Source organism: Phocoena sinus, chromosome 10 (assembly GCF_008692025.1).
Source record: "Phocoena sinus isolate mPhoSin1 chromosome 10, mPhoSin1.pri, whole genome shotgun sequence".
Classification (NCBI taxonomy): Eukaryota; Metazoa; Chordata; class Mammalia; order Artiodactyla; family Phocoenidae; genus Phocoena; species Phocoena sinus.
The window spans coordinates 52,345,902-52,373,301 of NC_045772.1; the positions used below are offsets into that span (position 1 = coordinate 52,345,902).

Here is a 27,400-nt window from a genome sequence, read left to right on the forward strand (position 1 = left end):
TAAAACATTTATTTTTACTAAATTGTAGTCAATTTTGTTAAAAGAAAAAGAATACTGATTATTAAGATAGAAAAATGTCCTATGGTAATAGAATGAAACTTATCACATAGAATGGTGGTTTCACCGCTGTCTGGAGTAGTGCAAAAACAAAAAAATGACACCACAGGCTTGGAGTCATACACACTTTAATTCACCTTCAGTTCCTAGAGTCAAACAAATTATTTAACCTGTCTCAGTCTCAATTCTTTATCCTTAAAATGAGGATAATGTCTATCTCAGTTAGTTGTTGCAATAATTAACTGTAAATCACTTAGCACAGTATAATTAATATTTATGAAACTTAGGAAGAGAATTCTCTACTTACAGAATTTGTTTTCTAGGACACTTGCATGGACTAAGTCTATTAAGGAAACTTCAGTGAAATATCAAAAGTTATAAAAATAATGTCACTGCCTTCCCACTTGTGGAATAATCCATTTTAACAAGACTATTTAGCAATTTTCATGTATTTTTAAATTCTGTCATGATAGACTTATTCATTAAAGATAAGTTTACACATTTAATTATAGGCTCCAAACTAAAAATATAACTGGACTCTAATTCCAAGTTATCTACAACTTTAAACTTCTTTGACTCAAATCCCAAATCTATGGAATAGAAGTAAATAAATAGGAGAATATATAAAGATTATACACTATATTCATATTGGGCTTTTTTATTATTGAGGTGAAATTCCATGACAATTTTTTTAACATCTTTACTGGAGTATAATTGCTTTACAATGGTGTGTTAGTTTCTGCTTTATAACAAAGTGAATCAGCTATACATATACATATATCCTCATATCTCTTCCCTCTTGCGTCTCCCTCCCTCCCACCCCTCTAGGTGGTCACAAAGCACCGAGCTGATCTCCCTGTGCTATGTGGATGCCTTTTAAAAAACATATATGGAGTCAAGAAGCTGAAAAGAGATGTGTCTGATTTGCCCAAGCCCATGACAGTATGAAGATGTCCTTCTTGGAGTCCTAGAAGAATACTGTGTACACATGAGTTGGGTCCTAGATTTCTAAAGTCAAGCTGTGTGTGATAGAGAATCCCAGGCATCCAACCAATGCCCTGATCATTCTCTTCAGAGCTTCAGGGCCAAAACCATACTCTGCCTAGATAGATAAGATTTCCTTCTTCGAAGGTATATTAAGTACCCCGACGGATTCCCAATTCTCTGAGATGGTTTAAATTAAGTCCTGCCTCAGTGCAGCAGAATGATACAAAGACCACAAGAGTGCCTCCAGCTGGCGCGCAGGATTTAAGACACGATAAAACGGACCTCTTTGTGAGGTTGCTGTCCATACACAGGGTGCTGAATGGAGGAGCGTACAGTCATGACGTTTGCTTTATTATAACAAAGACCAGGAAATTCGGTCCCACGCTCCTATTTCAACCGACCTAAAAGCCTCGGATTCCTTGCATGTATGACCGAATATGCTCCCTTGACTTTTTTCAGAAGTACCTGCTGGGCACGATGCCGATCGCCTTGCCGAGCTGAAACCCGGCTGGGGTTAGTCAAAATCACAACTATTTTCTCACTATCAAAAATGAGTCACAGGATTTAACTGGAATTGATCATTCGCTGCCTGCAGGCAAAAGCTGAAATCAGGTCATTTCCACCTCTTTTCTTCTAATTGAATAAGGGAGGGGAGAAGGTTTATGTTTCATCTGGTAATCACTGGCTGTTCCGGATTCAGAAATACAAAACATTTTTAACGTGGGAAGGAGGTTTCTTTTTTTAAGGCTAAAGGAAGACGGTGAATAACTACTACAGTCTCTGCAACTAGACACTTCCTTGGGGAGAAAAACAAAGAAACCACGAGGTTCGGAAAGGCAGCGACGTGTTCCACCCTTTGAGGCTCAGTGCCTCGACAGATTCTCCCCTGCAGCCTCAGGACAGCAGGTCCCCAAAGGCGCTGGGAGGCGGGATGGGGTGGGGTTGGGGGAAGACAAACCCACCTGGAAGCCAGCTGGTGCCACTCCAGGGACAAGTGTGCGCTACGCACGGGTGCGAGTACAGCCGGCTCCCTCTGCGGCTACCCCTAGCCAGAAAGCGTTATGTCCAGGGGCCCGCGCGCCAGGGCCGGCCTCATAAAACCCTGCGGAGGGATGCCGGGTGGTGGAGCAAGCGCGGAGTTATGCAGCCTGGAGAAGCAGGGATGTGTAAACACAGGCTGACAGCAGAAAGGGCCTAGCCTAGCACAGCCAGGAGAACTCTCAGTCTTTACCTATAGAAAGAATCTCTACTTTGCAGGAGTGTTTCCTGCCCGCTCTCCACCCGGACACACAAATTAGAGGGTCCAGGTGAGACGATTCCGGCACTCACGAAGCAGGGACCCTCAAGAAAATGCACCCGATTTTTTCCTTCGCGGTCACTGCCTCCTTCTCTGACAACAAGCATCAGACCTGTGCCTTTCTCCTGCCTCACACACCTCTTTCAAGGTGTGGCTTCTTGTGGGTCCGAAGCACAACTGGTTGCTCGGCCTCTGATAGCCCGGGTAGCCGCCAACACTTTCCCACCACTCGGAGAAAACCGAGCGCATCGCTCGCCAGCAGCTCCCGGCACAAGCAGGGCTGGACCGCACACAGGCGGCGGGATGGGGGCGCACGGGCAGCCGGCGGGAGCAGCCGGTCCTCCGCGCCGTGGGAGGCCGCTGCCCCCGCCCAGGCCTCGGTCCGCTCTCTTCCCTCCCAGGCCGACCCAGCCCCGCCTGCGCCCAGCCGCGGTACCCAGCACCGGGCGGCCGGCGGCTGTTCCCTGGCCTACGCGGAGTTCGGCTGAGGCAGAGGCACCAGCTCCGGGGGCGCCACGCTACTTTCCAGTGCCCCATCTGCCTCCCCGGGTCCTCACCCGGCTCCAGGGTGCAGAGCAGCCGGGGCGCGGTCCGGGAAATGCAGCTGCGTTTCTTGAGCACATTGCTCAGGATGGTGCCCACGCCGCCGCCACCGCTGCCGCCGCCGCTGCCGCCGCCGCCGCCCTGCCGTTTCAGGCATCTCCCTCCGCGCCTAAGGGAGCCGGTCAGCTTGTCCTGCCGCATCCGAGAGCGCCCTGGGCTCCCGTGCGGCCGCCGTCCGCCTGGGTCCTCGCTGTCCCGCCGGCGCAGCGGCTTCACACGCGTGGGGCTCGGCAAGACCGGTTAGTCAAGGGTCTCTCGAAAGCAGCAAAAGTGCTCGGGGGTCAAGGGACCCTGCGGAGCACCGCGGAAGCCGCCAAGCGCGGGGCGGCCGGCAGGGATCTGCAGTGCGGAGCCTGCAAGGCTGAGGCAGGAGAGGACTTGGGGCGGGGAGGAGGGCGGGAGCGAGCGAGCGCGCGGAGACGGAGGCAACGCTCCCGCCCCCAATCCCGGCATCACCGTGCGCAGGCGGGGCTGCCTTAGCTCCCGAGCGCCCCGCCAGCTCGCGGCACCTGCGCTGGGCAGCCGCAGAGACCCGGAGCCCAGGAGCAGGGGGCTGGGCAACTGCGCCCGGGGATCAGAAGCAGTGACAGATTTCCGTGCCTCTCCCAAGATCTGGGAGGTGCAGGAGGGAGCACCCCAAGGGAGCGAGTCTCAGGTGCAGAACACCAGCGAGATGCAAGTGCCCACCTCATCGGAGCAGTCTTGCAAGAGTCGGTCAACAGACCGCAGGAAGAATCTAGCAGCGCGGCGGGAACGCTGGTGGAAGGTGAAGCACCAGCTTCATCCCAAATTGTGTTAAACTCTTTTTCTTGGCATCTTAGAGAGGCATAGGAAGCACGTTAAAATTATTATTATATATTATTATTAATATATACTTTGTACATTAATTAAATCTATAATATAATAATTATTATAATAATGGTTGTTTCTTTTGGAAGAGTAGACTTCAAGATAAAAGTGTTCCATTAAAAGCAGGGTTGTTTTTTTTAAGTGCTTCCCCCGTCTCTCCAGCCAGAGACTTCAGTAGGCAGAATGGTTAGTGATAATTACTTTTTTTTTAAATCATTCTTAAACTACGACATTACGACATTCACCAGTGGATATTAATCATAAAGATGAATAAGTCATAAGAAAGGAAAGCATATGGAGGGAAATACAAAGATATTTGTATATGCTAATATTTAGAGAAGGCACACCAGATGGATTAAAAACAACTAAAAAGTATTTATGTGGAAGGGAACAGTGTAGAAGAGAGGAATAGAAAACAGATTTCTCTAGATGTGCCTTATGTAGTTTTGACTCTGGAATAACATCTTATATTACTAATAATAAATCAAGCAAAAAGAAAACCCTAAAATTTGAAAATGAATGGAAACAAATGAACCTAACTAGAAATCCTGTTGATGACATATGAACACAGAAAAGATGAGTAAGTTGTTTTAGAGTGTAGTGTTATGCCTGTATATCAATGGTGGTATAGACTCCAAGGGCAAAAAGAGCTGCAAAGAAATCTTAAATGTCATTCAGTAGCATTACTGTTATTAATAATATTGGTGTTATTTCTTAATTCTTATGTACACTATAGGATAACCTAAATAAATAATTATGTTAACATCATAATCAGTCTGCTAATTTGGGGTGATTTTAAATGTTCCACTAAGTAATGTTGTGATGGATATCTTTGTTGACTAAGCTTTACTAGATTTTTGAACACCTAAAATGAATTTCCACAGTGGGGTTATTGGATCTAAAGGCATAATCATCTATATGACATATATTGCTAAATTAAATCTTAAAGGATTATACCAGTTTAGTCTTTGACACATTTTCATCCTCCATCTTCAACAGCTCTCAGTATTATCATTTAAACACTTGCTGCTTTGATAAAGAGAACTGTCATTTTGTTGTTTTTTTTTTTTTTTTTTTAAATTTATTTATTTGCGGTACGCGGGCCTTCTCACTGCCGTGGCCTCTCCCGTTGCGGAGCACAGGCTCAGGACGCGCAGGCTCAGCGGGCCATGGCTCGTGGGCCCAGCCACTCCGCAGTACGTGGGATCCTCCCGGACCGGGGCACGAACCCGCGTCCCCCACATCAGCAGGCGGACCCCCAACCACCGCGCCACCAGGGAAGCCCCATTTTGTTGTTTTTATTGGCATTTTTTATTAGTAGTGCAGTTGAACTTTTTTTGGTATGTTAACTAAGCAGTTATATGATATTTTCTGTGAATTTCTTACTCGAATATTCAAGTCTACATGTTTTCTTAATGAAAAAATAAATAAATATGTTAAGGTCAAAAGAAACCAAGATGTTTTCAGTGTAACAGAAAATACAGGTGTGCAACCAAAGAAATTAAGTTTTTTTTAATCCTGCAAGAGTATATTTTAAATGGAAATAATAGTATGAACTCATCTTTTTTCTTTTCAAAAATACATATAAAGCCACTGAATAGGTTTAGAACTAAGGACAACCCAGCAGCAGTGAACACCCCCAGCACTCAGGATGTGGTCTCTAAAAACCGTTCCCCACTAAAAGGAACCAGGGTTCCTTTGAGGTGCAACTGATTCCAGTTCTGGGCCAGAAAAATACAAGATGAGCCTGAAATATATTGATGAATTCAGGAAGGAAGGATGTGCTCCAAGACTAATGGGGTCATGTCAAAAAGACATGAGAGGGGCTTCCCTGGTGGCTCAGTGGTTGAGAGTCCGCCTGCCGATGCAGGGGACACGGGTTCGTGCCCCGGTCCGGGAAGATCCCACATGCCGCTGAGTGGCTGGGCCCATGAGCCATGGCCGCTGAGCCTGCGCGTCCGGAGCCTGTGCTCTGCAACGGGAGAGGCCATAACAGTGAGAGGCCCACGTACCGCAAAAAAAAAAAAAAAAAAAAAAGACATGAGAGCCACACAAATAGGATACTATTGGCCAAAGATGGAACACTTTGAGCATCAAAAACAATGACTGCTAATCGACAGATGAATGGATAAAGAAGATGTGACATATATACAATGGAATACTATTCATCCATAAAAAAGAATGAAATTTTTGCCATTTGCAGCAACATGGATGGACCTACAGACTATCATACTAAGTGAAATAAGTCAGAAAGAGAACGACAAATATCATAATGATACCATTTATATGTGGAATCTAAAACATGACACAAATGAACTTATTTATGAAACAGAAACAGACTCACAGAGAAAACAAACTTATGGTTACCAGAGGGAAAAGGAAGAAAACAAACTTATGGTTACCAAAGGGAAAAGGAGGTGGGGGAGGGATAAATTAGGAGTTTGGGATTAGCAGATACAAACTATTATATATAAAACAGATAAACAATAAGGTCCTACTGTATAGCACAGGGAACTATAATCAATATCCTGTAATAAACCATAATAGAAAAGAATATGAAAAATATTTTATATATATATATATAAAACTGAATTACTTTGTTGTACACCAGAAACTAATGGAACATTGTAAATCAACTATACTTACATATAAATAAATAAATTTTAAAAAACAATGGCTGCTATTGATTGAAAGTATTAACTTTTTAAAAAATGCATTTCTTATGATATACTGAAAGAACTAAAAAAGAAGTCCTTCACATGACTCTGGCACACTTATTTTGTAATCAGCACATTCTGGACTTTGTGAATTGCCCTCAGAATTTGAGGACAATGTCAGAAATGATATAACACTAAGCATGAAATATACATTTCACATATAAAAGTCTGTTAAAATGACATTTGTCATCTGCAAAAGTAAAGCCAGCTGATAGGGATATAGAAGCTATTCAGTCATGCCCACCTGACTGAGGTAAAGATGCCTTGAAACAGGCAGTAGTCTGCCTCATCACTTTAGAAGATAAAATCATTATTGAGCCTGGTTGTGATGAACTGTTTGGCTTAGATTTCCCAACATTTCACACCAATCTCAGATACAGAAATCTACACTTATTCAGCCCGATGCTTATAGTTTCAGTACATGTTTGTTCTCCTTCAGCTTTCTCTTAATTTTAATAAGATGTCCCTTGACTGCTCTGGCCTGAGAACGATAATTGAAAGATATCTGATGTTTGGCTTTGGACAGTTGTTTAGAGGGCAACACAGACCCCTGGGTGAAGATGGTGATGAACACCCATAGTTAAAGGAAGAAAACTGGAAGGAGAGGGAAGATCCAGACCAAGGTGGTAAGTGCATGCACAGTATCGTCTTCCAGAGCTCTCATCTTCTCAAACCATAGAGGGTTCATGTTCTCTTTTAACACAAAAGGCTGTTCATTCTCAGTTTTAGCAGTGGGCCAGCAGGAAAGACAGCCTCGCCGGCCAAGAGGAGGGGCAATGGGCTCTGCTTTACAACACTGCCTCTGGGGTAGAAAGGAGGACGTACAGGCCTGGCTGACATCCACCACTCAGACCATCCCACACCCTTTGGCTCGGACTCCCTGCTCACCAAGCAAACTTTTGATTGTCATTTGGCTTCCCATAGAGACTTTGCCGCTGAGGAGAGGACACGCTGACCAGTTAACAGTGGTCAATATCCCTGAGTTTGCTCAACTCTCAGTGAGCTGAAGAAATCAAATTTCTGGGCTGCCAAAGCTGAAGCGTAGACCCTAGATTGCCAACCCACCCAGATGTGTCATGGCTGACAAAAAGGCCTGTCTCTGAAATTCTTCAGTTACAGCATTTTTCTTACTATTAGTGACAGGGGCTTGTTTACTTTCAAGATAAAAATTCTCTTTCACTCAGATTTATTACAAGGAAAAACTGACTTAAAAGAAAATGCTTTCTTGAAAACTTCCCATGCTAAACTACATAGAAGTTGAAACACACAAAAAAATTTAAGTTTCTACTATTAAAGCAATACATAATGAAGGAATTAAATAATATTATTTTGTTTACATTGGAGAGGAAAGCCAAGACTGCCAACTTTCGTAGCAAACAGATAATTAAGCACTAAAATACAATGCTCTAAAAACAGCCATGGCACAAGCCTAGCATTATATTTATTGTATGACTCATAGTTTCTTATTCGTGTCTGGACTATTGTTTTTCAAAAGCAAAAGAAGTCATCTGAAGTCAACCTGCAGAGGAAACAATGCCAGCATGAACTCTGCTTGAGGATCTCAGCTGGTGAGATTTCCAGCCAAAGCCAACTTACCATCACTCTTCACTGAGTGATTTTTACTAATCAAATAATACCAATGAATTCACATTTGGGCAAACCGTACCTTGGCATGGTCCAGAGCAGTTATGATTTAAGCTGAGTTTGGGAAAAGGAAAACTTCACATCGGATGAGAATCTGTTACTGGCTTGCTAAAGAAAATGAGTGCTTTGAGGAAATACTCTGAATGTCTCAGAGAGTCCAATACCCATGGTACATCCCCAGAGATCTAAGCTCCCAGGCCAAAACAAGGAAGTAGGGGTCATTCAGCTACTCCTGCATCTTCAGGCTTATCTGCTGGCAGTGAGGCTTCCTTGAGAGCAAACTACTCCTTTAATGGAGAAAGGGGACAAGCCAAAAGAAAAAGCAAGTCCAGCATAAATAAAAGCTATGTCCCACGGGGCTTCCAGAAAGGAATCAGGTCTAGGATTCCTGTGGTTTCCTAATGATGTTACTTTCGTTTAACAGTAAAATCGTTGGTTTTTTTTTTTTCTTTTCTTTTTTTTTTTTTGCGGTACACGGGCCTCTTACTGTTGTGGCCTCTCCCGTTGCGGAGCACAGGCTCCGGACGCGCAGGCTCAGCGGCCATGGCTCACGGGCCTAGCCGCTCCACGGCATGTGAGATCTTCCCGGACCGGGGCACGAACCCGTGTCCCCTGCATCGGCAGGCGGACTCTCAACCACTGCGCCACCAGGGAAGCCCTAACAGTAAAATCTTAAAATACAAAGGGCCTATGTGTTTATCTTCAGGGACTGAACAGAGCCAATGGTGACAGTTACCGAGAGAAAAAGCTCCGGAAAAAGCTCTCTCTGCAGCAAAGAGAGAGAAAACACAGGGAGCTGGTCTGCTCTGAGGAGGTGAGCCTGGAACTCATCCTCACGGCTTCAGAGGCCCCTGGCAGCTGTTCTCCAACCCACAAGTCTCAAAGGATCAGAAGAGATTGTACCGAACATCAGGCCCAGCACTGTCTCCCATCGGGCAGTAGATGGTACGTCTTGGCACTTGTGCTAATGAAAAGGGTGGTGGTCTGGTGGCATAAAAGTCACTCTTCTCCTCTCTGCTCTCCCCACAATTTCTGAAGGTCTGTGAGCAACTCCTAAATAGGAAAAGTAATATCTCCTAAATGGATGGTAAACTGTGATCAGTCACATAAGAAGCTAACACTCTCCTCAGAACTACTTAAGAGTAGGGCCTTAATAAGCAGTTCCTTCAACTCATTATCCAGGACGGAGCCCACAAAACTAGGAGCTCATGGAGACGAGCATCATAACCACTTTCCCTCATGAAAGAGACAGAAGCGGGACAGCAGGAAGAAACCAAGGGGAAAGGAAAAACCTTACAATTTTCTGACACATCACATGACGTACATGGGACATTTTGTTTTCTTTTTGTATGGTTTCCCTTCTTAGTCATAAAAACCTATTTCTCTACTTAAATACAGGCATCCTTGAAGACAATCGGGTGTAGCTTTTGTATTTTACTTATCACAGAGAAAGGATGCTGTCCAGCGTGGAATAGAGAAGCTTTGACATTCCAACACCGAATCACACTCAGCACCGTCTTCTACCTCCCAACAGTCCCTGCTTATGCTTTCTCAGGACCATTCATTTTAATCAGATATTTTCAAAACCAAAACCACTCAAGCACACTCAAATATTTTGGACGAAGTATTTTAAGAATAACCGGTTTTATTTACAGGCCAGAAAGTTTCAAATTCAAAACTTATCTAATATAAAGATTTAACTCCTAGCTGGAGTGAAGTCCCATTTCACAGTACCATAGTGGAAATACACGTAAAACCCTGCATCCAGGTACACGTAACTTCAGATGCATGGCTAACCCAAGATTTTCTATTTTCTAGGAAGTATTTTCTTGCTTCAGAATAACTGAAACTGATTCAGCACCACTTGAGGTAGGTTTATGTTGGCCATACAAGACATCTTCCTACTTCGCTTATTCATTCATTCGTGAAATAAACATTTATTCCTCAACTGCTGTGGGAAAGGCATTGTGCTATGGCCTGTGGGGAATAAAATTATGAATTCAGTATGTTCTCTACCTTCAAGAAGCTTACAGTTTACTGAGGGACAAAGTGGGTAGTGATAGGACAGTGTGAAAGGTTCATTTAAAATACTATGCAAAATCAAAACTACAATGTGACATCATCTCACACCAGTCAGCATGGCCATCAACAAAAAATGTACAAACAATAAATGCTGGAGAGGGTGTGGAGAAAAGGGAACCCTCATACACTGTTGGTGGGAATGTAAATTGATACAGTCACTATGGAGAACAGTATGGAGGGTCCTTAAAAGACTAAAAATAGAACTACCATATGACACAGCAATCCCACTACTGGGCATATACCCTGAGGAAACCATAATTCAAAAAGAGTCATGGGGCTTCCCTGGTGGCGCACTGGTTGAGAGTCTGCCTGCCAATGCAGGGGACACGGGTTCGTGCCCCGGTCTGGGAGGATCCCACATGCCACAGAGTGGCTGGGCCCGTGAGCCATGGCCACTGAGCCTGCGCGTCCGGAGCCTGTGCTCCGCGACGGGAGAGACCACAACAGTGAGAGGCCCGTGTACCGCAAAAAAAAAAAAAAAAAAAGTCATGTACCACAATGTTCATTGCAGCTCTATTTACAATAGCCAGGACTTGGAAGCAACCTAAGTGTCCATCAAGAGATGAAAGGATAAAGAAGATGTGGCACATATATACAATGGAATATTACTCAGCCATAAAAAGAACGAAATTGAGTTATTTGTAGTGAGGTGGATGGACCTAGAGTCTGTCATACAGAGTGAAGTAAGTCAGAAAGAGAAAAACAAATACCATATGCTAACACATATATATGGAATCTAAAAAAGAAAAAAAATGGTCATGAAGAACCTAGGGGCAAGATGGGAATAAAGACACAGACCTACTAGAGAATGGACTTGAGGACACAGGGAGGGGGAAGGGTAAACTAGGACAAAGTGAGGGAGTGGTAGTGTATTTATGGACATATATACACTACCAAATGTGAAATAGATAGCTAGCTAGTGGGAAGCAGTCGCATAGCACAGGGAGATCAGCTCGGTGCTTTGTGACCAGCTAGGATAAGGAGGGTAGGAGGGAGGGAGATGCAAGAGGGAAGAGATATGGGGATATATGTATAACAGATTCACTTTGTTATAAAGCAGAAACTAACACATCACTGTAAAGCAATTATACTCCCATAAAAACGTTAAAAAAATAAAAAATAAAATACCATGCAAAAAAAATATTGCTACGATTTTTGTCAAAAAGTGTTCTACCTACGTTTTCCCCTAGGAGATTTATGGTATCCAGTCTTACATTTAGGCTTTATTTATTTTTGTACATAATGTTAGAGAATGTTCTAATTTCATTGTTTTACATGTAGCTGTCCAGTTTTCCCAGCACCATACTGTTTTGTTTACTGTAGCTTTATAGTATAGTCTGAAGTCAGGGAGTGTGATTATAGCAAACACAATAATTATAAATGGAGTATAACCTTTAAAAATTGTGAACCACTATATTGTACATCTGTAACTTATAAACATTGTACATCAACAATAATTCAATTAAAACTTAATTAATTAAATACTATGCAAGTACTTGGAGGGATACCATTATCTCTACCTCCTCCTAGGTATCATACATTCCAGTGTTTTCCCAGGGCTTCATTTTATGGAACTATTAAATTTCACCTGAAAGCAGGCCAAAGACCAAGCTCATCTGTGTTCTTCTCATAATTATGACATTCAGCCCTTTACTTGCACATCAGGAGTGGATCTCAGTCTCGAAGACTGAGACCCATCACTTTAGAAGATGACATCATTGTTCAACCTGGTCACAAATGACTATTTAGCTAAGATTTCCCAATCTTTATATTAAGCCATTCTGAGATCCTTTTTGACCCAGTTGGGGGATATGAAAGGAGAGGTTTCTCATACCTGTTGATGCAGGTCAGTTTGGCTTAGAAATATATGTTCCTAGTGAGAAAAAAAGGTGATACCTTTGAAAATAATATGCTTAACTTTGATGGTAAGACTAGAGAGGTGTCAGGAAGAGGAGAGAGATTCGAATTAACATGAATGTTGGCTTGGCTGGCCTGGGAGCCTTAGATCTCCCAGATGGGTTCATTCAGAAGAGAAGACTGTAGAACATGTGAACTGATGAGGGAGCTCGTAAAAGCTGCACCAGATAAGGCCTCAGGAGGCAATGTGGTGTATCAGAAAGGGCCTGCCCATGTGGCGGGGAGACCAAGATTAGAATGCCAACGTCCATACTTACTAGCTCTATGCCCTTGGGCAAGTTACTTAAAATTTCTGCGCTTCAGTTTCCTCAACTTGAGAATTAACAATACTTACCTGAGTACTTGTGAGAATTAGGTGGCATAATGAAAGTCAAGATTCTAACACAGTAGTGGTACAAAGCAGGCACTCAATACATGTGCACTGGGGTGTCCTCCTTAGTGTTTGCTGATAATCGTACAAGATAAAGGTTAAAATGGCCCCGCTCGCAGTCTATCCAGAAGTCTGCCCAGCACAGGATCAGGACCTGACCCACAGGGAAAGTCTGCCTGGCCAGAACAGCCCCACTGAGGTCCTCACCAGATGCTCCTCTTTTGCCTTCTTACCCTGGTGCCCTCACTCAATGGGAGGAAAACTGAGGTTAGCTTCATGTTCACTCCAAAGTGCAAAACCAGAACTGCTAAATGGGGTTATAGAGAGGCAGACATCAAAATTTAAGGACACTATAACTGTCGTAAAAGGGCCTCAGGAGATCATAAATGTCCTCTTTGGAGTTCTCAGGCAAAGACTGCAAGCCCAGCAGTCAGGAGTGCTGTGAAAGGGCATTTAAAACGAGGTGAGGTTCAAGCATTGTTATCAGTAAAACAGCTTCCAACACTATGATTCTCTGAAAGCAACTAAACTGATATTCAGGTCTCTTACTCTGTAAGATTTCCTCAATCCAATACAAATCCTGACCAACTATAATGCTGGAGCCGCAAGGCACAGGGATATTAGCTCGGTGCTTTGTGACAGCCTGGAAGGGTGGGATGGGGAGAGTGGGAGGGAGGGAGACGCAAGAGGGAAGACATATGGGAACATATGTATATGTATAGCTGATTCACTTTGTTACAAAGCAGAAACTAACACACCATTGTAAAGCAATTATACCCCAATAAAGATGTTTAAAAAAAAAAAAAAAAAAACTATAATGCTGGGAGAATACAGTTTGGATTGTTATAGTTTCAGGTAAACTGAAGTTTAAGCAGAAGAGATCCAGTTGGCTTCAATCCTTATTAAGGATATTTTTTAAAATGTACCATTATACTTTCTTTACTTAAAAAGAGAATTCTGGGGCTTCCCTGGTGGCGCAGAGGTTGAGAGTCCGCCTGCCGATGCAGGGGACGCGGGTTCGTGCCCCGGTCTGGGAAGATCCCACATGCTGCGGAGCGGCTGGCCGTGAGCCATGGCCGCTGAGCCTGCGCGTCCGGGGCCTGTGCTCCGCAACGGAGAGGCCACGACAGTGAGAGGCCCGCGTACCGCAAAAAAAAAAGAATTCTGAACAAACTGAATTTTTATGTATTTACTAAAAATCTTACATTATATTATTAATCTCATTGTCTGAGAGTCCAGGACACGTGTTAGAAAGGAACTGCAAATCATCTTAGGAACTACATTAAAAGGAAAATGCATGTCTCCTGAATTATACGGGTGACAGGTACTTGGAGGTAAGAGAAATTTTATGGTATGTCAGCCAATACAGGCCTCAGCATTTCAAAGGGTAGCATATCGGGTGACTTATATCCACTTTTATCTTTACCTCCATAGATACAGGAATTCACCAGTGTAGTCTTAAAAATGGTCATATATGTGTTCTAGTTTTTGCAAGTCAACTTAAAGTTTTGGTACTACAGAAAAACTAAGAAAGCAGATGCTTTTAATAAATATACTTCCGATGTACTCCTTCTCTTCAAAAAACAATACGAGTGTGGCCTATTATATATTCATGTACTTAAAATAGCAGCGCTGGCACCTTGAATTACCACCATCTTTAGTCCTACCTTACCACAGAGTGTCACTTGACAGTATGTCACTCTGGCCTAACACCAGCATCAATCAGATACACCAGCTCCTAAGGAGGGAATAGATTATGGCTAAATAAAGTTAACCCTGGTTTCTCTAAACTTTAAACCTTCCTAATACTTGAAAACTAAGTACCACAGTGTATTTTAGGAAAATACAGAATAATTTTCTTTCACAGGGCCTGAAATACAGTAGGGACTCAGTAAAAATTTTTTTTTTTTTTTTTTTTTTTGCGGTACGCAGGCCTCTCACTGCTGTGGCCTCTCCCGTTGCGGAGCACAGGCTCTGGACGCGCAGGCTCAACGGCCATGGCTCACGGGCCCAGCCGCTCCGCGGCATGTGGGATCTTCCCAGACCGGGGCACGAACCCATGTCCCCTGCATCAGCAGGCGGACTCTCAACCACTGCACCACCAGGGAAGCCCAGTAAAATTTTTTAATTGCATCTATGACACAAAGAGTATCAGGTTGGGATCTTGCTGACTGGACATTTTTAAATGGTACCCACATTAAAACCTGTATTTCAGGGCTTCCCTGGTGGCGCAGTGGTTGAGAGTCCGCCTGCTGATGCAGGGGGCATGGGTTCGTGCCCTGGTCTGGGGGGGTCCCACGTGCCGTGGAGCGGCTGGGCCCGTGGGCCGTGGCCGCTGAGCCTGTGTGTCTGGAGCCTGTGCTCCGCAGCGGGAGAGGCCACAAGAGTGAGAGGCCCGCGTACCGCAAAAAAAAAAAAAAAAACCTGTATTTCAGATGCCACACTTCTCCCACCTCCACGTCTGATTCATCCATGCCCTTGAATTGTTTATAGGCTTCTCAACAGATCATAAACTGCTTTGAGCACCAGGACTAAGACTTCTTCATTGTTGGATCTCTCCCCTTCCCTGCCTGCAGCCAGCATGGGGCTCATACACTTTCGACACTCAGTACATGAACATGAACGATAACATCATAAACTCATCACATCAAGAAGAGAGCTAGACCTTCCCACTCATTAAAAGGGCTTTTTATTCAACTACAAGAGAAATAAGCAGATGTGTTTATGAAAAGTTATTTTGACTGACATTTATGCAATGTACCCCAAAAAAATCCACAACCACTATTCTTAGTCTCCCTGACAAGTTTCCAAAATATAAGATGCTCAAATATGACACAGTTGCTCTACTCATCCGGTGAAAGACGCTCCTGAAATTCTAGATATAATGGCAGTCGGCATAGTATAGCAGCTAAAATCAGACTCTAGAACCAGCTACCTGGATTTGAAACCTGGTCCCACTACTCAGTAACTATCTAAACTTGGGTAAGTTAATTATCTCAGTTTCCTCATCCATAAAATGGGAAAACTATCTACTTCTTAAGGGTTATTCTAAGGATCGAATGATACAGAGAAAGCACTTATGCTGTCTGTCTTACAGTAAGTTCTTATAGTAAATGACTTATTGTGCCATTAATATATAGTATTAAAGGCACTCAGAATATTTTTTTAAAGGAAAACTATTTTAAGCTTATACATCAACATTGTTGTAGATGATAAATGATGCCACCTGGTCACTCAAGCATCTTGCACTTTAATTATGTTACCTTCCATTTGGGCAGAGATTTTAGTGTGAAACCAGTCTAGGAAGCCCATAAAAGGGAACATCCATTTAAATTGACAAACTGTTCACATTTCTCATCATCTTGATTTTTTTTCAAACATGTTACTTGGGGATAATTCACTTCAGTGCAGACAAGCTAATCCTTCCCTGCTCTTCATAAATTAATAAAGCCCCAGCATCAATTACCCAACAGCCTCTTGCTTTGCAAGATCACTACAGGGAAGAAATCAATCTTTCACAGCAGAGTTTAAGTAAGCAATTTTCTTCTCAATCTTTCTATTCCTCCAATATTACAGCTTTTTTAAATAATGCATGCAGTTTTCTAAAATTTGGTTCATTTTGTTTTAAAGGGTTTCCCAAATGTAGTCCATCATTCATCAGAAAGTTCTGGTCTTTCAATGTATTTTTATTAGTTGCCATATAAATAAGTTGTATGGTGTATTCTATCCATTTCTACATGTATCAACATCAATTCCTCGAGTTGGGGTTGAGGGGTTACAAATACACCCTAGAAGGAGAAAGAGTTTGTCAAAAAAATAATTTTTCTAAGTTTGTCAATTTTCCAGTACTAAATTTTCTAATGGAGATGCACCAAGAGAAAAGTAAGCATGGGAGGAGAAAAATAAGTAACAACTACCATGTACCAGCTGTCTGCTATGGATCAGGCACCGGGCTAGGTGTTTAATTATATTATGTCATTTTAACCCAACAAGGTAAACATTATTCCCCAAGAAATGGGGAGTAAAAGGAGAGTGCACTCATATTATCAGGGTAATTTTTTCCTAAGCATTTGCGGGGGGCGGCAAGAAGATATAATCAAATATAAATAGTTAATTCTGAGTGGTGGGAGTATGGGAATTTATTGTATTTTTCCTTGTGCTTTTCTGATTTTTGTTTTTTATTCTTGAAGGAAGGAAGGAAAAAAAGAAGGAAAAAACAAAGAGGTTAAATAAGTTTCCCAAGGCCATATAACTAATAAGTGGTGGAGTTGGGATTTGAACCCAGGTCTATCTCACTGCAAAGCCACACCAAGCCAATAAAATATAGCCAGATATTTTTGATCTGAGCAGGATCAAAAACACTTTGGAAGTTCTGGAAGGACACTTGTTCACAGCCTCATTTATGTTACCAAGTGAACGAAACATCCATAATTTCCTCAAACTCCCCATTTATTATTTACCTACTAAAACAAACAAGATACTGGTAGAGATGATAGAGAAGCAGCATCAACAGGGTCAGCCCAGCACTGCCAGGTAAACAGAAAGATTCCATGATGCCAGAGCAATGAGTGAAGCTCTTAGGTAAGGATTACAGAAGCCCAGTTGTGTCCTATAGGATACGTGGCAGGGCATGCAGGAGTTCGTTAGAACCCACAGTGAGATGGGGCTTGGTGGAGACCTCATGGGGCAATTCTTTCTGCATCAACCCACCCTATAACTCATCCAGGAAAAATCTGGGCCACCTTGAAGTTCCCCCAAGCGACTGCAGATATGATTTGTCTCTGAAAATAATTTTCAGGAGACAGGAAGCTGGTTCATTAGTTGAGAAAGCAACAAACCAAAGACCCTCTCCATAGAGAGAAAATGTTAAATGATGAGGACTTGGGGTATAATCAGTCTCGAATAATTTTTGTGCCATTGTTGTGTTCCCTCTTGTGCAGGGGCCAGCTGTCACAATCACTGTGTCTCGGAGTTAGGATAACATTCGAGATGACTCAAACTAAGTTGCCTAGACTTTTAAAAATGTGTTTGAGGGCTTCCCTGGTGGCGCAGTGGTTGAGAGTCCGCCTGCCAATGCAGGGGACGTGGGTTCGTGCCCCGGTCCGGGTCCCACATGCCGCGGAGCGGCTGGGCCCGTGAGCCATGGCTGTTGACCTGTGTGTCTGGAGCGCGTGCTCCGCAACAGGAGAGGCCACAGCAGTGAGAGGCCCGCGTACCACACACACACACAAAAATTTTTTTTAAATAAAAAAGTGTTTGAAAAACTCTTGCACAATTTCACAGACAGCAGAAAAATCTCATTAACCACTCACTGATGTTAAAGATTTGATGCAGTGAGTCAACGCTTCAGATGCTTCCTTGCTGTATATCCAACAGTTGCATTACAAAATTTGGTGTACAACTGGTCAGAATGGCTATCATCAAAAAGAACACAAATAACAAATGTTGGCAAGGATTTGGAGAAAAGGGAACCCTCGTACACTGTTGGTGGTAATGTAAGCTGGTGCAGCCACTGTGGAGGAGTCTCAAAAAACTAAAAATAGAACTACCATATTACTCAGCAATTCCACTCCTGAGTATATATCTGAATAAAACAAAAACACTAATTCGCAAAAAATACATTCACTCCAATGGGAGCAACCTAAGTGTCCAGGTTTAGAGTGAAAAGACAGTGCTTATGTGTCAGTCCCAATCCCCCCAATTTATCCCTCCCCCCCTTATCCCCTGGTAACCATAAGTTTGTTTTTTACATCCATGACTCTACTTCTGTTTTGTAAATAAGTTCATTTGTACCCTTTTATTAGATTCCATATATAAGCGATATCATATGATATTTGTCTGTGTCTGACTTACTTCACTCAGTATGACAATCTCTAGGTCCATCCACATTACTATATATAAAATAGATAACTGACAAGAACCTGCTATATAGCACAAGGAACTCAACACTGTGTAATGGTCCTTATGGGAAAAGAATCTTAAAAAGAGTGGCTATATGTATATGTATAACTAATTCACTTTGCTGTACACCTGAAACTAACACAACATTGCAAATCAACTATACTCCAACAAAAATTAAAAAAAAAAAAAAAAAAGGCAGTGCTGCAGGGACAGACAGCACGTGACAGGGGAGAAGTAGGATGGCCCCAGTCAGGACAGATGTGAAACTAGGCACTCTCCCACCCAATCTACTAACAAGGGCTGTTGGGAGTGGTGTCTATATTTTGCAATTGTCTTTAGTTCAAGAGGTCACTTTTCATTTCTCCAAGGCCTTGCAATCATGGGAAATGGGGGAAGGGGGAGCAGTAGGGGCCAAGGGTAAGGAAGGGGGGCTTCACGCCAAACAGAGCATGGGAGGGCTGCTGCCAGTGGAGCCTCCCTTCTCCAATGGGAATAGGTGGCAAAGCGGAAGAGAAAAGCCTGGTGGGGTGGAGAAAGTAGAGGGGTAGGAGGAGGGGGAGACATTCTGTCAGGAGATCCCAAACTCCACGAGGTAGAGAAGCAAGTCTTCCGACTGGACCTGTAACATGACAGATCCGAAACCACAGACAAGGGGTTGTGTATGAACCCAGACAGAAACCACAGACGCAGTTCTAAGTGAAGGAAACAAGTCACAAGGTCAATGCTGGGGAGACTGGAAGAGGACAGAAAGCAGATGGATGGAGAAAAATGGTTCAGGATGGAGGATGTAAGAATTCGGGGTCTAAAAGGTGTGTTTTTTATGTGGTGCTGTATAGATGGCACAAAGACAGACCTGTCATGCTTAAGAAGTCAGGGCTACCCCATGTTCACAGCAGCATTATTCACAATAGCCAAGGTGTGGAAGCAACCCAAGGGTCCATCAATGGATAAATGCATAAATGTGGTACATACATATGGTGGCATATTATTCAGCCTTAAAAATGAAGGCAATTCTGACACATGCTACTACTACATAGATGAACCCTGAGGACATTACGCTGAATGAAATAAGCACGTCACAAAAGGACACATGCCCAGTGGTGGCTGCCAGGGACTGAGGAGAGAGAGGAATGGGGAGTCATTGTTTAAGGGGTGCAGAGTTTCCGTTTTGCAAGATGAAGACTTCTGGAGATGGATGGTGGTGACGGCTGCACAGCAATATGACTCTACCTAATACCAATGAACTATGCTCTTAAACATGGTTAAGATGGCAAAGTTTATGTTGCATGTATTTTACCACAATGATTCAAAATGAACTTTAAAAAAAAGCCGGAGAGTTGCAGATCAGCGATTGGTGTTGGGCAGTTTTGAATACGTCTCTCTTACAGCAGTATCTTCCGAGACACAGTTCATCTTCCGGCAAAGGTTTCTGAGCCCCTACCCTGTGCAAGCGGTGGGCTAGACACTGGGAACATCGAGTAAGTAAGGCACAGTCCAGCGTGAGATGCAGACCGGGAAACAGAGCAGGACAGTTCCACGTGGCCAGGACAAGCCTGACCAGAGGAAGCGCCAGATTCAGACTCTGGGGTCAAAAGTACTTTCCAGAAGGAATGATTCCTCAGCTGAATCCTAAAAGTAGAGGTTACCATACAGCAGAGAAAAGAGTACCAAAGCAAAGAGCCTGTGGCAAGAGAGATTGCGGTGAACTTTAAGTACCACCTGTAATGCACCCTGCCTCGAGCACAGAGTGGGAAGGTGTGATCTGGAGAGAGGAGGGTGGAGACTCGAACAGCATCCACACATCAACAGTGAAAATTATTTTTCTGGGCAGTGACAAACCGGTTGGGGGAAGGATGCGTTAGCGTCTGATGCATGATTAATTTTGTGGAAAGAATATCATTAGTGGCATATTAGGACAAGCACAGAATAGTTGAGAGTAAACGAAACACCAACTATCCATGTGGACAGAAGCTCTTTTGGTGAGGGGCGGGGCGGGGGGGCGGGTGGTAAAATACACGTATCATAAAATTTACCATCTTAACCATTTTTAGCGTGTAGTCCAGTAGCGTTGAACTGTTGTGCAACCAATCTCCAGAACTCTTCATCTTCCCAAACTGAAATTCTGTAATCCATTAAACAATTCCCCATCCTCCCTCCTCCAAGCCCCTGGCAACCACCATTCTACTTTCTGTCTCTATGAATTTCACGATTCTAGGTGCCTCATATAAGGGGTACCTATCTGTCTTTTTGTGACTGGATTATTTCACTTAGCATACTGTCCTCAAGGTTCATCCATGTTGTAGCATGTCAGAATTTCCTTCCTTTTCAAGGAGGAATAAGATTCTACCCTATGTCAAGAATATACAATGGAGAAAAGACAGACAGTCTCTTCAATAAGTGGTGTTGGGAAAACTGGATGGTTACATGTAACAGACTGAAATTAGAATACTCCTTAACACCACACACAAAAATAAACTCAAAATGGATTAAAGACCTAAATGTAAGGCCAGACAGTATAATACTCTTAGAGGAAAACATAGGCAGAACACCCTTTGACATAAATCGCAGTAAGATCTTTTTTGACCCACCTCCTAGAGAAATGGAAATAAAAATAAACAAATAGGGCCTAATGAAACTTAAAAGCTTTTGCACAGCAAAGGAACCCATAAACAAGACGAAAAGACAACCCTGAGAATGGGAGAAAATATTTGCAAACGAAGCAACTGACAAGGGATTAATCTCCAAAATATACAAGCAGCTCATGCAGCTCAATATCAAAAGAACAAACAACCCAATCCAAAAATGGGCAGAAGACCTAAATAGACATTTCCCCAAAGAAGACATACAGGTAGCCAACAAACACATGAAAAGATGCTCAACATCACTAATTATTAGAGAAATGCAAATCCAAACTACAATGAGGCAACCATACTCTAATAAAAATTAATTAAAAAAAACAAAACACTAGTCCTAAATGTTGAGAAATGGGTGGGGCCAAATACGATAAATGTGAACAATCAAAAAAAGAAAGCTACGGTGAGGTATCACCTCACACCAGTCAGAATGGCCATCATCAAAAAATCTACAAACAATAGATGCTGGAGAGAGTGTGGAGAAAAGGGAACCCTCTTACACTATTGGTGGGAATGTAAATTGATACAGCCACTATGGAGAACAATATGAAGGTTCCTTAAAAATCTAAAACTAGCTTTCTGCTCGTGGACGCTGCCAAGTAAGCATTGCTGACGTCTCCCCCCAACCCTCCACTGCCGTTATGTCTAAGTCAGAGTCACCCAAAGAGCCCGAACAGCTGCGGAAGCTCTTCATCGGAGGTTTGGGCTTTGAAACAACCGATGAGAGTCTGAGGAGCCATTTTGAGCAGTGGGGAACGCTCACAGATTGTGTGGTAATGAGGGATCCAAACACCAAGCGCTCCAGAGGCTTCGGGTTTGTCACATATGCCACTGTGGAGGAGGTGGATGCGGCCATGAATGCAAGGCCACACAAGGTGGATGGAAGAGTTGTGGAACCAAAGAGGGCGGTCTCAAGAGAAGATTCTCAAAGACCTGGTGCCCACTTAACTGTGAAAAAGATTTTTGGCATTAAAGAAGACACTGAAGAACATCATCTAAGAGATTATTTTGAACAGTATGGGAAAATTGAAGTGATTGAAATCATGACTGACCGAGGCAGTGGCAAAAAGAGAGGCTTTGCTTTTGTAACCTTTGATGACCATGACTCTGTAGACAAGATTGTCATTCAGAAATACCACACTGTGAATGGCCACAACTGTGAAGTAAGGAAAGCCCTATCTAAGCAAGAGATGGCTAGTGCTTCATCCAGCCAAAGAGGTCGAAGTGGTTCTGGAAACTTTGGTGGTGGTCGTGGAGGTGGTTTTGGTGGGAATGACAACTTTGGTCGTGGAGGAAACTTCAGCGGTCGAGGTGGCTTTGGTTGCAGCCGCGGTGGTGGTGGATATGGTGGCAGTGGGGATGGCTATAATGGATTTGGTAATGATGGAAGCAATTTTGGAGGTGGTGGAAGCTACAATGATTTTGGCAGTTACAACAATCAGTCTTCAAATTTTGGACCCATGAAAGGAGGAAACTTTGGAGGCAGAAGTTCTGGCCCCTATGGTGGTGGAGGCCAATACTTTGCCAAACCCTGAAACCAAGGTGGCTATGGTGGTTCCAGCAGCAGCAGTAGCTATGGCAGTGGCAGAAGGTTTTGATTACTGCCAGGAAACAAAGCTTAGCAGGAGAGGAGAGCCAGAGAAGTGACAGGGAAGCTACAGGTTACAACAGATTTGTGAACTCAGCCAAGCACAGTGGTGGCAGGGCCTAGCTGTTACAAAGAAGACATGTTTTAGACAATACTCATGTGTATGGGCAAAAAAACCTCGAGGACTGTATTTGTGACTAATTGTATAACAGGTTATTTTAGTTTCTGTTCTGTGGAAAGTGTAAAGCATTCCAACAAAGGGTTTTAATGTAGATTTTTTTTTTTTTTGCACCCATGCTGTTGATTGCTAAATGTAATAGTCTGATCGTGACGCTGAATAAATGTGTCTTTTTAAAAAAAAAAAAATCTAAAACTAGAACTACCATATGACCCAGCAATCCCACTCCTGGGCATATACCCTGAGAAAACCATAATTCAAAAAGACACATGCGCACCAATGTTCACTGCAGCTCTATTTACAATAGCCAGGACATGGAAGCAAACTAAATGTCCATCAACATGGAATGGAATGGATAAAGAAGATGTGGTACGTATATACAAAGGAATATTTCTCAGCCATAAAAAGGAATGAAATTGTATCATCTGCAGAGACATAGATGGACCTAGAGACTGTCATACAGAGTGAAGTAAGTCAGAAAGAGAAAAAAAGGTATATTAACACATATATGTGGAATCTAGAAAAATGGTATAGATGTACTTATTTGCAAAGCAGAAATAGAGACACAGACGTAGAGAACAAATGTATGGATACCACTCTCAAACGTATGGATGAATTGGGAGATTGGGATTGACATATATACACTACTATGTATAAAACAGATAACTAATGAGAACCTACCGTACAGCAGAGGGAACTCTACTCGGTGCTCTATGGTGACCTAAATGGGAAGGAATCCCAAAAAAAGAGGGGATATATGTATGGCTGATTCACTTTGCTGTACGGGAGAAACTGACACAGCAGTGTAAAGCAACTATACTCCAGCCAAAAATAAATAAATTTTTTAAAAAAGATTCCACCATATGTATAAACCACATTTTGTTTATCCATTCATCCATCAATAGACACTTGGGGTGCTTCCACCTTTTGGCTATTGCGAATAACGTCGGTATAAACGTGGATGTACAGATACCTTTTCCAGACCCTATTTTCAATTCTTTGGGGTATACAGTTGACCCTTGAACAACATGGGTTTGCACTGTGCTGGTCCACTTATACACAGACTTTTTTCAATGAATACTACAATTCTACACAATCTGCAGTTGATTGATTCCACAGATGTGGAGCTGCAGATACAGAGCAACTTGAGCACCCGTGGATTTTGGTATCCACAGCTGGTCCTGGAACCACATGCCGCAGACACCTAGAGACGACTGTATACCCAGAAGAACGCTGGATCTCATGGTAATTCTATTTTTAATTTGGGGGGGGAACAGTCATACCATTTTCCATAGCAGCAGCACCATTTTACTTTCCCTCCAAAAGTGTACACAGGTTTCAATTTTTCACACATTCTTGCCAACACTTATTTTCTGGGTTTGTTTTTTTTTTTTAATAGCAGCCATCCTAATGGATGTGAGGTAGTTACAACCATCTTATTAGCGCTTTTGAGCCTCCAATTTCCTCACCTGTAAAATGCGTGTGTTGGACTAGATGATCCCCAAGGAGCTCAAATTTCATGATTCTATGAATTGAGAGGAGAATTAGGTTGATTTACTGGGAAAACTCAGGTCATTTACTCATTCTAAGGCTCACATTCCCTAACTATAGTCACAGCACTGACACCCCTCTGGATATGGTTTCAAGTAAAACACAGACTGAAATTCAAGTGCAAAGAGCATTAACTTAATGGGAAAGTTTAAGAGAGCCTGGTCCCAGCCATCCGTGGCAAGGACATGGATACCACTGGATGCTGAAGGCGACAGGTCAACACAAGTGGAGCGAATTTCACATGCCACTGGTCTTCCCACAGGTGGGTTAATTATTAGCAACGACTATAACGAGGACGCCTTCTACTCATTGTTCAACTTTCACTTTCACTCATATAAAGGGATGAATCGATTGCAACTAAATTTTTTTTTAATGGTCAGGCTGGGAGGGCAGAGAGAGATGGTCATTTCCCTGGGAAATTTGTCATGTTTTTCTGATGTGGGGTGAATCCTCCCCACTCTCAAATACAACGGCTAAAACTTGAAAGAGAAAATGTATTTTCTTCAATGAGACACCCTGAAGAAAAGTCACCAGTAAGTCCCCAAGAAGAATACTGTTTTTACAAACTGGTGAACAAAGGCTAGCAAGATGATTTGCAGAAAATCCAGAAACATCAAAAACAGAATCCAGGACCCCTGAACTCACAGTCCAATACTGTTTGCAAATTTAGTTCCTCCTCTAAAAAGGAAAATTATTATTATCACATCTTTCCATGAATAACAACAAAAAATCTATTAATATGGATGTGTATAGACTTTAGCTCCATGTAAATCTGTGTCTTTTTGTAGGAACGCTGCAACATTGTGGACCCCGATGTGGGAATCAAACTTGAGAAGCCTCCTTAACGACCTATTAAGAATCCTCCTCCAGGGCTTCCCTGGTGGCGCAGTGGTTGAGAGTCCGCCTGCCGATGCAGGGGACACGGGTTCGTGCCCCAGTCCGGGAAGATCCCACATGCCGCGGAGCGGCTGGGCCTGTGATCCATGACCGCTGAGCCTGCGCGTCCGGAGTCTGTGCTCCACAATGGGAGAGGCCACAACAACATGAAGACCACAACCTCCTCACATTACAAGCGTTGAGGGTTGAGTCCCTTATACCTTCCGTGCATCATCCTGGGAGAATATGGGCAGAAAAAACTCAGAGAGGGCCACCAACGTGGACTAAAAGACATCTGCCCCAAAGAATCAAGATGTATGGAGAAAAGAAGAATGACGTTTGTGTTCCTTTTCCACTAGTTTTTAATTATATTATAACTGATTCTAGAAACTGTGTGATCTGACAAATCAGAAAACTGCTGTATATCAGAGGCGACAGACTGGGCCGGAAGAAGGCAGTGCAGGTCCCAGATCAGGGAAAGGAGCAAGCCTGCCCTCTGCTGGCAATCCTGGGTAGTGGCAGTAAGATGTGAGGAGAAGATCTCCACCTTTAGCTGGAGGAACTAGACACACATAGAGAACCAAGACACCCAGCTACAGCAACTTTCATACACAGCAGAAACCTTCTGGAAGAGATTGCAGGCCAAAGAGCAAACTTTGATGTTGCCTTAGTAACCATGTCCTGGAACATTCCCTTTTGCAAATGGTGTTGAGAAGGCAATACTGGATGAGACCGAAAAAGAGCTCCATCTAAAAGACTAGGCATGGGCAACGATGAGCATTCATTAGAAACAATTCTCTTCCAACATAAGATATTAAAATATATGTCTATACAGAGTCCATTATAAACATCTACTTGTTCATGCCCTCCCCAGAAAAAAAGATTACATTATTGTTCAATGACCTCGGAAGTAAAATCATGACAGAAATGCCAAGAAGCAGGTAGGAAGAAAAAGGTCCTGCGGTCTGGGGAGGGAGATAGGTCAGATCCATATTTAGAACTGAGTAGGTAAAATTTTACAATGCCGTTAAGGACATATTCTATAAAGACAACACAGCTGAATTATCTGTCTTTGCTATTTTCCTGCTGCCTGGTATATACATTTTCAAACTTTCTTGCTAACGAGAGTGATACCATCTAATTTTCCCTACTCACTTCATCCTCACGTAGAGATAAGGCTGCACTCTCATTATTGGTTAGTATTATGTACTAAATGTTCACTTATCAAGTAGTTATTTTCAAATAGCCATATCCTCAAACAGCTTTCAATCTAGTTGAGAAGGCAGTTCACAGACACTAGTGTTCTATGTTCAAGAGGCAGTTACACCAGATGAATTCTGAGGTTCCCTCTAGCTCTAATTTTATATCCAGAAATACTAGATTACTAAAAGTATCCTAAGTACCAGATGTCCTCGCAGCCTCTGCGCCATTATCTCTGCCTGGAATATTTCCCCAGCCCACCTACCCTTAGCTACGTAGCACATTCCTGTCATTCTTCTCGTTCTAGTTCTTTTTTGAAGTGCTTCAAGGAGGATTTGGATGAGTCTCACCTTGGACCCTACTGTCCTTGTACACACAGGCAGTTGCCTACTTTCAGATATAATGTGTTTACTTATCATCTTTTCAACTGAATCACATAAAAGAGGAGCAATCTCCTTGCATGTTATTGGACAAGAGTAAGCCATCCTTTCCCAAAGAGCTAAAGAAGTCTAAAATCCCTAATTATGATCATCTAATATGTCAAACAATCCCATCCCATCAATTTTTTTAAATGTGAGGAACCCAAACTCCAACCTTCTCAACTGCCTTCAAAAGGCAAGTATCCAAATGCTGGTAGAAAGCGCAGCCTCTAAACCTCCCCGCAGTAGAAATAATGGCAATAATAGTAAGTAATATGGCCAGACACTGTTCTATAAGCATTTTATATAATTTCACTCAGTTCTCATAACCACCCTATGAAATGGGTATTATCCTCATGTCCCTTTTTTTTTTTTTTTTTTTTTTGCGGTACGCGGGCCTCTCACCGCTGTGGCCTCTCCTGTTGCGGAGCACAGGCTCCGGACGCACAGGCTCAGCGGCCATGGCTCACGGGCCCAGCTGCTCCGCAGCATGTGGGATCTTCCCAGACCGGGCCATGAACCCGTGTCCCC

The 27,400-nt window shown here is 43.0% G+C and overlaps 2 protein-coding genes across 7 annotated transcripts in view; one reads left to right on the forward strand and one right to left on the reverse strand.

Annotated features, from left to right (window-relative positions):
• The window catches only part of TBC1D30 (TBC1 domain family member 30), an 88,327-nt gene that overhangs the window by 44,032 nt on the left and 16,895 nt on the right, over positions 1-27,400 (reverse strand). For 2 of the 6 annotated variants that reach the window (XM_032646484.1, XM_032646482.1), the window contains exon 1: positions 2,899-3,301. The exons of 3 other annotated variants lie outside the window; for them this stretch is intronic. In XM_032646484.1, the coding sequence (XP_032502375.1) occupies positions 2,899-3,085 (187 nt within the window). In that variant the 5' untranslated portion in view covers positions 3,086-3,301. Of the gene's footprint in view, positions 1-1,667; positions 1,674-2,898; positions 3,302-27,400 lie in introns of those variants that run through there. One more of the 6 variants, XM_032646485.1, reaches the window with a different exon arrangement.
• Positions 21,640-22,998, forward strand: LOC116760934 (heterogeneous nuclear ribonucleoprotein A1-like). Its single transcript, XM_032646486.1, has one exon. It carries the CDS (start codon positions 21,699-21,701, stop codon positions 22,590-22,592), a length of 894 nt encoding a protein of 297 aa, XP_032502377.1. The 5' UTR covers positions 21,640-21,698; the 3' UTR covers positions 22,593-22,998.